This window comes from Hyalella azteca, unplaced genomic scaffold (assembly GCF_000764305.2).
Source record: "Hyalella azteca isolate HAZT.00-mixed unplaced genomic scaffold, Hazt_2.0.2 contig16399, whole genome shotgun sequence".
NCBI lineage: Eukaryota > Metazoa > Arthropoda > Malacostraca > Amphipoda > Hyalellidae > Hyalella > Hyalella azteca.
In genome coordinates, this window is record NW_025946223.1 from 28,881 (window position 1) to 38,112 (window position 9,232).

The 9,232-nt window shown below is 37.0% G+C and overlaps 1 protein-coding gene across 1 annotated transcript in view; it reads left to right on the top strand.

The window, feature by feature from the left end:
* The first annotated feature begins 6,173 nt into the window (after positions 1–6,173).
* LOC108670168 (inhibin beta C chain) overlaps positions 6,174–9,232 on the top strand; it is a 9,361-nt gene continuing 6,302 nt past the window's right edge. The window contains exon 1 of the mRNA XM_018157625.2: positions 6,174–6,863. Coding sequence (XP_018013114.1) covers positions 6,314–6,863 — 550 coding nt within the window. The 5' untranslated portion in view covers positions 6,174–6,313. The remainder of the gene's footprint in view (positions 6,864–9,232) is intronic.

Sequence of the window (9,232 nt, forward strand, 5' to 3'; positions counted from 1 at the left end):
TCTATTATATTGTATTCTATACAGTTTTTTTGTGCAATTCGTTGCTACTATTTTGATCAAGGTAAAAGCTGCTCAGTGACTATATAACATTTATCAAACTGGATAATTTTGCAACGTTTCAATCTGCCGCATGTAGTGACAGTAAGAACCACACAACGCTGTGAAGCTGCCATGCTACCATCGACTCTCACTCCTTGCAGGAAACTCTTCGTTCAATGGTCGAACATTTTTTATAGGATAAATACTGGAACTTGACTTCGCAGATTACTTTTGGGATTTTCAATCGGAGTGTGAAAATGAAAATAATTCGCTACGACAATTGAAGTTCCGATATGATAATTATTAGTTTGGTAATTAAGAAAAATACAATTTTTCGATCAGCTTCAGCTGTTATACGTGAACGCCTTACAAATTATTTCAATGCTAATTGACTATCTTACTTATCTTAGAGGCCCGGAAGTAGTTTAAAAAATATGTGGTCACATATAAAAGGGATTATTGATTATTTTCCCATTACAGCGAATTTTATTACACTATAATTGTTCATGTACGCAACACTATTGCCTAATACATTTTTGAAGAGTTGAATTGTACTAGAGTGGAAGAGCAACTGTGCTTGAACTGAAAAATCTCAATGAAAATTAAGGTATATAATAGTATAATATCAGTATAATAGTATAATATAGCATAATAGTATAATAAGTATAAATAGTATATGTTGTCCTGTTATCCTCAACAGGTTTACATGACACTGCATCTGTGCTTAGTGCTGGAGTGCACTATTTCAGACTTGAGAATTTCCCCTGAATGGCTCGTTGATGCACTGATGATAACAATTCCCCTCATTAAGTGAGCCTCGGCGTTTGCTTGATTTCTTAATGGAGATACTCACTCCGTGCAGTGAGCTTGTAAATGCCGTGCTTGCTACTCCCTCCACTTCCACAGAGTTTATACCTTCATATTACCTAGACAACCGCCGAGCTTTGAACAGGAAGGTTAGCGCTGCACGCTTGGACCACGATGCTAGCACGTGACTGCTTCCTTCCTTCCCTTAAGGTCTACTCCTCGGCCTACATACACATTCATTCAGGCGTCAATGTCAGGCCGCTACACGGGATCTCATATATGAACTTATATCAGACAAGTGATTGTTCCTGCTGGGTAAAATCATCTCTTTTTTTCATCTCTAGCAGCAGCGATGCGAGACAAATTGATGATATGTGTCCTTAGTTTTTATTACATACATTAGCTAAAATCGACTTTGAGTGGCTTCCAAGGCAAATTAAACATTAATAATTAATTCCAAGTCAAATTAAAATTTGATTGATGGCACTGTAAAAATTTTTCGTTATGAAAGAAATAGATGATCAATTTGCTTTTGTAGATAATTTCTTGAAATAGAAGCTGACCTAGGCTGCATTGTCAGCCTAGTACTAATAAACTGGTTCAAAAAGAGGACGGAAAGAAACGCAATAATTTTCTGTTGGAAATTATTGCCAAAGTTTAGTGATGTGAAGGTTCATTATTAATGGCTCGTTTGCCCTAATAAATTTTATAATGCACATTTTTACTCTTGGTGGAGCTCTCATTTTTCTACGAAGACTGATTTGTGTCTGAACACAACTTACACGTAAACACGTATATAAGCGAACGTTGTTTTCGATTCACATGTATATTGTCGTACAAATTCAAAATAAATATTTTGATATGTCAGAAGAAAAATATTAGCAGTCAACTGGCGAAGTGACAAATCAAATAACGTCTCATGTAAGCGAACAAAAATCCGAATTATCGAAAAATCGCTCTACTACCTTCCGTTGATCCTATGATGATTGACGACGTTTTGAATCAAGATACTCACAAAATATGAATGTCAGACTGAATTTCGATTACTGCTTACTACTTAGCTCGTAACTTGACATGTCACTCGCTAAATGTCGCTAACACAAAACATTTATTGCTTAACAGTTATTCCAGTTGCAAAGAAAATTCTATTTTTTTAAGCGTTTAGCAGGTGAAGGAGGCCAGGACACAGCAACAGCTGCGCTCTATTCCTTCTGAACTTTGTACCCAAGGCAGAAAAAAATTAATAGAGTATCCGTTAAAAATGGTGGTTTGATTCCATCATCCCCTTCAACTTTATCATGTTTTCTGCAATTTCGTACAATTTCTATAATAATTTTAAGCTTTTTAACCAGCGATAGTAACAAGCACAGATAGTATACCTAAAAAAACTTGAGATTGTTCTAGTAAGAGCGATATGCGCCAATGTATTATTTAAGAGATGAAATACAAAATCAACGCACGCCATGCTAGTGCAGACGGCAGCTCTGGCGGCCCTCGCGCCGTCCGCAAGGTGGCGGCCGCCCTGCCGCTTCATGGCCGGAGAAAAGGCAGATGAAAGAGGCGGCATAATCTTAATTGCATATATTATACCCATCAGAAATGTGTATTTTCATATTTGGGAAAATGCTCTTTGAAAAAAGCATATGTTCGTTGTCTACCGCCTGTGCAAATTATTGTGGCACAGTAATTCCGATGAAGGTAATAACTCAACACAGAAGATGAATTTTTCCATACTAATCCTGAAATTGTGTCCAAAAATTCATGCATCTTTATGCTTGCTTGTAATATATTATCACTTGAATAACTGCACAAGATCTGTATTTACTTTTTTGGCTGAAAAAATATTTTTAGAGCTTAAAAATTACATAAGCATTCGTCAAGAATACGCCGCTGTTACACTTCGTCGTTTCAACTAAATGTTTCAGCTGCTCGCTTCATACACTTTATTTTAATTTTATTGGCACAGCAATTGAACATAAATTGCTAAACACAAAACGATATTGAGAGAAATGGTATAGTAAAAACAAATGCATTTGCAGTGTTAAAATTTCGTATATTATTGAGCTTTATATGTGTCATCTAATACTTACTACTGCACTGAAACAATGCTAGGCTGACCACTGTCAAGCTCCATACAAGTCATTTGAGACTTACTCGGCCCTATACTCATATACTAGTCATTAAAGACTTGCTAATGCACCGAAATAATGCTCGGCTGATCTCGATCCAGAACATTCCGGTTGTGAAATGAGAATAACGACCATGTGGTGGTCGGAAGCTGTAGGAGATTGGGTGTTGGCACATGGGAACAGCGCTGCTGCCGCCGTCGCAGCGGGGCGCCGCGCATACCATCAGGCCGTCCAAAGTCCAAGTGCTCGGAGCACCGCGCGGTGCCGGCGCTCTCTATTCTCCGACCGCGGCGCGCGCGAACTGCCCGCAGGCGTCGGCCTTCTCTGCACACTGAGGTACGAGATGTAGCAGGCCACCGCGTAAATGTGTGGGGAAAATTTATGGATACGAAATCTGCGGTGTTGTACTTAGTGAGCAAGTTTTATCGAGCTAATAAGCCAAGTAATTTTAATTTTAATACTGCTGCAACTTTCTACTATTTGATTTTTTCATTCACTACATTCGCTACATATAACGCAAAAAAAAAAAAAAAAAAATTCGTGAATGATGAGATCATGCTTGAAAATTATTACGATCAGTTTTTTATGTCAAGGATTCAGCGGGATTATTCGATTATTCGAAGAATCAAATGTGCGCTCACTTTGTTGCGCTGTAAATGACACTCAAAGCTTCACTTCAATTGTACTTCTGTTTTTTTTTTTTTTCAAATCCTATGGACATGCAAAGCAGGAAACATAGCTTGTTTTGAACGAGTTGTAATAAGACTCATACTTAGTATTAATCTGTAGCACAAACAAGACCTACGAAGCCCTCACTGCGTATTTAGAGAAACTCCTTGCGTGTACGAGCCACGAATTCGCTTTAGTGCAGAATAATTCAACTGTCAGCACTGACTATTACGAGTTTACTTAATATGAACTAATTTCAAGCTAAAAATAATTTCCATAAAGCATAACGCAGAATCGAAATTCCAGACAGAACCAGCAATAAAATTAAGTTATTACTCAGTCATTGAAGAATATCCAATATTATCTTTTAGGTTCGGCACACAAATGTTGTAATGAACTGACGATTCAGCCTTGAATGTATCTATCAGTGGGACCGTGAACCAACGTTTGCTACTGCGTTTAAGTTCACATGAACTCAAGGTAAACGACTAACATAGAGAGTTCTTAGTATTCATTACTCCTGCATCTGGAAAATTCAAATTAGGGGATCATAATCACACATTCGAGAAAGCGGATGACTTCCGTACCGTTAGAAAAACATCCGTCACATTCTTCACAGTTCCTCATTTGAATTGCTGCCTCGGTGGAGACTTCGAAACAACGGAACTAATACTAAAAAAATTTAAAAAATCTTCTTAGTGATTAAAGCATCTTCAATTTTTATGTGAAAATATATTTGAGAAATAAATTACAAGCCTATAAAGACTTTCACCACTAATATTACAGCCACAGGCCGAGCTGCTGCTGTATTACCTCGTCGGTCGCCTGACACGCGCCGGTCGCGTGCTCGCCGTTCTGCTAGTCAGGTTGCGCATCGCCATCTAAAAAGTGCTTGATGATGCAATTGAATACGATTCTTAAAGTGAGATAACGAGACACTTTGCCCTTGCTTACAGTGCTGCCCTCTGTACCATTTTACGTCTGGTGTATGACTTGCAAATTACAGTACTGGCTCAAGGAGAGATACGGCTTTAATGTCCATGTTGTATACATGCGTAGTTTTTGCAGGTGACGATTTATGTGAGGTTTTTTATAGCATGATTAAATGACAATAGTATAATGCGAATGTTTTGTTAACCCGCTAAATCTGAGAGCAGATTTTTGCATTGCTATCGTTTTTTGTTTATTTCTGAGTCCAGATGTGTCAATCTCATCTCTCATTCCATTCACGTTGTTCATCGAAAATTCATGTTGAATCAACAACATCATACCACGGCTACTCAAAAGATTTCAATCGTGAATTAATGTTCGTTTCAAAAATATCGTGCGTTCCGCCAAAACAATATTCTATTAGGTTGCTCATTTTTTCAGACAATATGTCGAAAGAGGTTTAGACCGTTTATACAAATAAAAATAATTCTTCTAGGAAAGATTTTATAGACGAAACGTAGCAAATTTAATTTTATTATTAAAATTCACTGAACCTGAAACCCATAAGCGATATTTGAAGTAACATTGAGCAATTCATTGACGAAATCAATCATGAGAAAATGGATGTTACGGACAGCTAGAAAGTTCAATACATTTCAATAGCCTAAATTAATCATTTTACTTTCAATGTGTAACAGAATCGAGATTCAAATAAATGTAATGCGAAAGTCTCCACGATTCCACAAATGGTATTTTTTCTTATAAGAAAATATTTAGAGTCGAAGCTCATGTGTTTTCGTTTGTGTTACAGTCATAACCTCTCCTTCTCACCCTATAACAATAGTAAAATACAGGCAAACATAAACTCACATTAACTCAAATGCTCATAACATTTCCATAGCACATGTTCAGATAAAATAGTGACGAGAATATGACAAATGTGGTTTCCAAGTTAAGCGACCACAAGTTATTTGAAGAGTAATGCATGACTTGGAAAATTGGGGGATAGTTAGGCAGCGCACTTCAGAGCCGGGAAGGTCTATGCCTCTATGGCGGGCTCGGCAGTTAGGAAACATGTCTTCCTCCTCTCCCAGCTATGAAATTCGTAATGGCAGTTGAAATATTTAAATTTCGGTAAAAACTATTCTTATTAAAAAATTCAATCATTATCAGTATATGTTACGGTGCACGCACCTCTAATTCAAAGGATCTTTTATAATATCTAAGGATCCTTTGTTCCGAGTTATCGAAACTGAACAATTACATTTTAATATAAAATTTCACTTAAAAAATTATCTGCTAGCATTTACTTTGAGAAATTCCATACACCGCAGTTTTAACACAAATTGAAGTAACTTCTCCTCGATTAAATGTGTTATTACCCTGCATGTCGATGATAGTGTACTTAGCGAGCATTTTTCTAATTTTCGTCCCAGTTAGCAATATAGAGAAAATTCGCAGCAAGAGGAATACCATCGTGGAATCAGTGTTTTCCCTGTAGAATCATTGTGTCATTTTTATGCCTGAAAAGGCAAGCTCAGTACCGAAGGCCCGGTACAATACCCATGGTTTTGGGTGAGAAGGTTAGGAAGGACGGAGCTCGCGGGTCGCTGCGTTGGAGGCTGCCGTAGATAAAAGATGGTGCAAGAGAAGACCGTCCTCAGTAAGCGGGATGACGCGCTGGCCCAACATTCGACAAGAGGTACCGCCACCACAAGCTTCTTCTCACACGATCGGCCATGGCAGTCGTTTCCCCAGTGAATACCATCCTCTTGAGCTATCCCCACACCATAGAGATGGTTCTCGTATTAGCTTTGTTAATACCAGGTAAAGCATCGCCTATTGTGGCTGATATCCTGAGACTTTCTCAAGATCCTAACTTGTCGCTTAGTTCTTTAAGTAATCGTGATAGAAGCCCTCTGAGTGATATTAGAATAAGTGATGTAGTTAATCATCTTAATGATACCGTGACCGAGCTCAAGGCTCATTTGTTGAGCAATAACACTGATCAGGAAGATGATGCAAGCAAGTGTGCGAAATGCAGTTTGAGGCTCAACGGACCGCCCGAACTCAAAACTGAGGAAGAAAAAGACACTGTGCGAGAACTTAGATTAGAACTCGTCAAAGCTCAAATATTATCTAAGTTGAGGTTATCGGAGCCTCCCAACGTGACCGAGTCTCTCAATTTACCACGTGAAGTCATTAGTTCTCTACCGAACATGGAGGCTGAGATTCAAGTTCAAACTTCACCACCAACCGAGACTTCTAAAGTTATCGTCGCCGACACAAGTGAGTAATTTGTTTCAGTACATTAAAGACTATCTATTTATTTATGCACGAAAATTGCCAAAAGTGTAATCTGTTTGTCATTAAAATACATTTTTTTTAAATTAGGCTTAGTGTGCTAATCTTTATGTTGTCCAGTCGTGAGTTTGGCAATAGCTTGCAAGAAAAAAAAAGAGATCGATTTACAGGTTTCAGTTCATTACGAAGCTATCAGCTTTTATACTATAAGTATAAATTAACATGATATCTTGATTCTTTGAATTAACCATGCGAATTCCGTGTAGTGTTGTTTACCCAGTTATTAAATGAAAATGAAACGTCACTGATTTCATTCGACATCGCAGTTCTTATACCTATACGTCCAATAAGTTCAACTAACATTCTTTCAATCTGATTTGTTTTTGTAAACTGAAACTTATTTTGAAACGTAATTAAATGCAAATGGCACTAAATATCTTGTTTCAGTCAGTTTATACAGGACAAAAAGTAAATTCTCGTTACAATTTCCTAACAAATTTTAGCACAGGTGGGAAAATTTATTACAAGTTTTTTAATCTATTTGTTTCACTTTAGAGTAAGAGGTATCACTTTTTCGCTGTCTCGAAGGTATGCAGGATAATGGTTGTCCGCGATGTCTTATTAGTGTTCGTGCAATGCGTGTTGCCAAGCAATAAGTTAGGCGGCTGCCGTGGCGCGAAGTCTGATGCTCTAAATCACGAACTGCAAGCGGCAGCAAATTCTAACTCTTTTAGTAGAATACTTCATTTGATGATGCACGATCTTTCTTCATCTCAGTGCCTTAATAGAAGAAAAGTTGGTGAAGTATCAACAAATTTTGCTGATTTCGTTAACGGACATGAAAATTTTGCTGTTGATTTAGTAAATTAAGCTGTATAATGTAAATGAAACTAAAAAACCTCCGTTGCAGAGTGAAAATTTTAGATAATAAAAATACTCTGTGCTTTTTAACATCGGTTATGTACAACGAGTAAACACTAATGAAGTTCATTAAACATAGCGATTATGGCATATGCATATAACATTAATTAGTGGTATTAATACAATTAATTTACTCGAATATTTTAACGCAAAATTATTAATGTTTTTTTCCTAAAAATTAGATGAATTTAATAGCTGGAAAGAAGTACTGGTCAAATCTAATTGAAAATGAATCAAATTCGTTACATAGTTGTGATGATGCAACGGATCACAGACGTTCCTGACCAGCCCACACATTTGTGACAGTCGGTCTGCAGTTCGGCAAAAACTTCGACTGATGCAAGAACGAGCAGCGTTCCTATCATGCATAGAAAGGCAAACGACAACTCTTTTATAAAAACTGCTTCATTTATAATTATATACTTGATCTACTCTAAGATTATATACTTGATCTACTTAGATTTCATTCAACATCTTATTTAAGTTAATGCTTTAATCCATGATACTTATATATATATATACATGTTTACTTTAATGACTGAATGAGTAAGGTCAACAAAAAAGTTTTTCATTTGTCAAAATCTTCCATGTCTGCAATATTTAGCAATTGAAATTGTCAATATCTAGTATAATACTGTGAAGAAATCTATTATTAAAGTCACCTAGTCGTAAGTACGAGAAAAATAAAATTAGACGATTACTCATAAGACATTTTAACCGGCTGATGCCAGTGAGATCTTAATTTGGTTGTGGCGCGCTGCCTGCATGCAGCGTGAGAGGTTATGTAAGAGGATGTCGCACAGATATATTGTAGCTGTCATCATCGTTGCCATACGCTAGGGAAGTTGAGAGAACGACGAAATAGAATAGAAAAAACTTTCATGAAATAAAGAGATTCCAATCGTATATAGGTTTAAATAGTTAGAAAAAACATGCGATTAGTGCAATTTTCACGACGCAATTGATTTTATTTTAAAATTATTCAAGAAAAGAATCTAATGCAACCGATTCGTTAAATTCATTGTAATAATTAATAACTACGTCTTTGTGTGTCACTTTTTCTTATGCGTGTTTAGATCGCCTTTGTACGTATTTTCTTTATATACGACGGCTTGGTATTTCACGTTGTCATTCACAAGGTCTGGGAGAGCGCTGAATCATGCTCAGTACTATAACGGTAGCAGATAAGAGATTGTCAGGAGATAAACTTTTGGAAATTTACACTAATGCATAGACGCAGTCGACTTGTGTCTACTTAAATATCACGATACTGAAAATTCATCCATTATAAAATTTAGCCGTCCGCACTACCGTAAATTTCTCCTGTACAATAAAAAAATATAACTCAGTACTCACTGCAGTGAGTGACAGAGAGCGCATTTTCTCGTCGACGAAAACATGAAGTCACGGACGGACAGACAGACGGACAGACG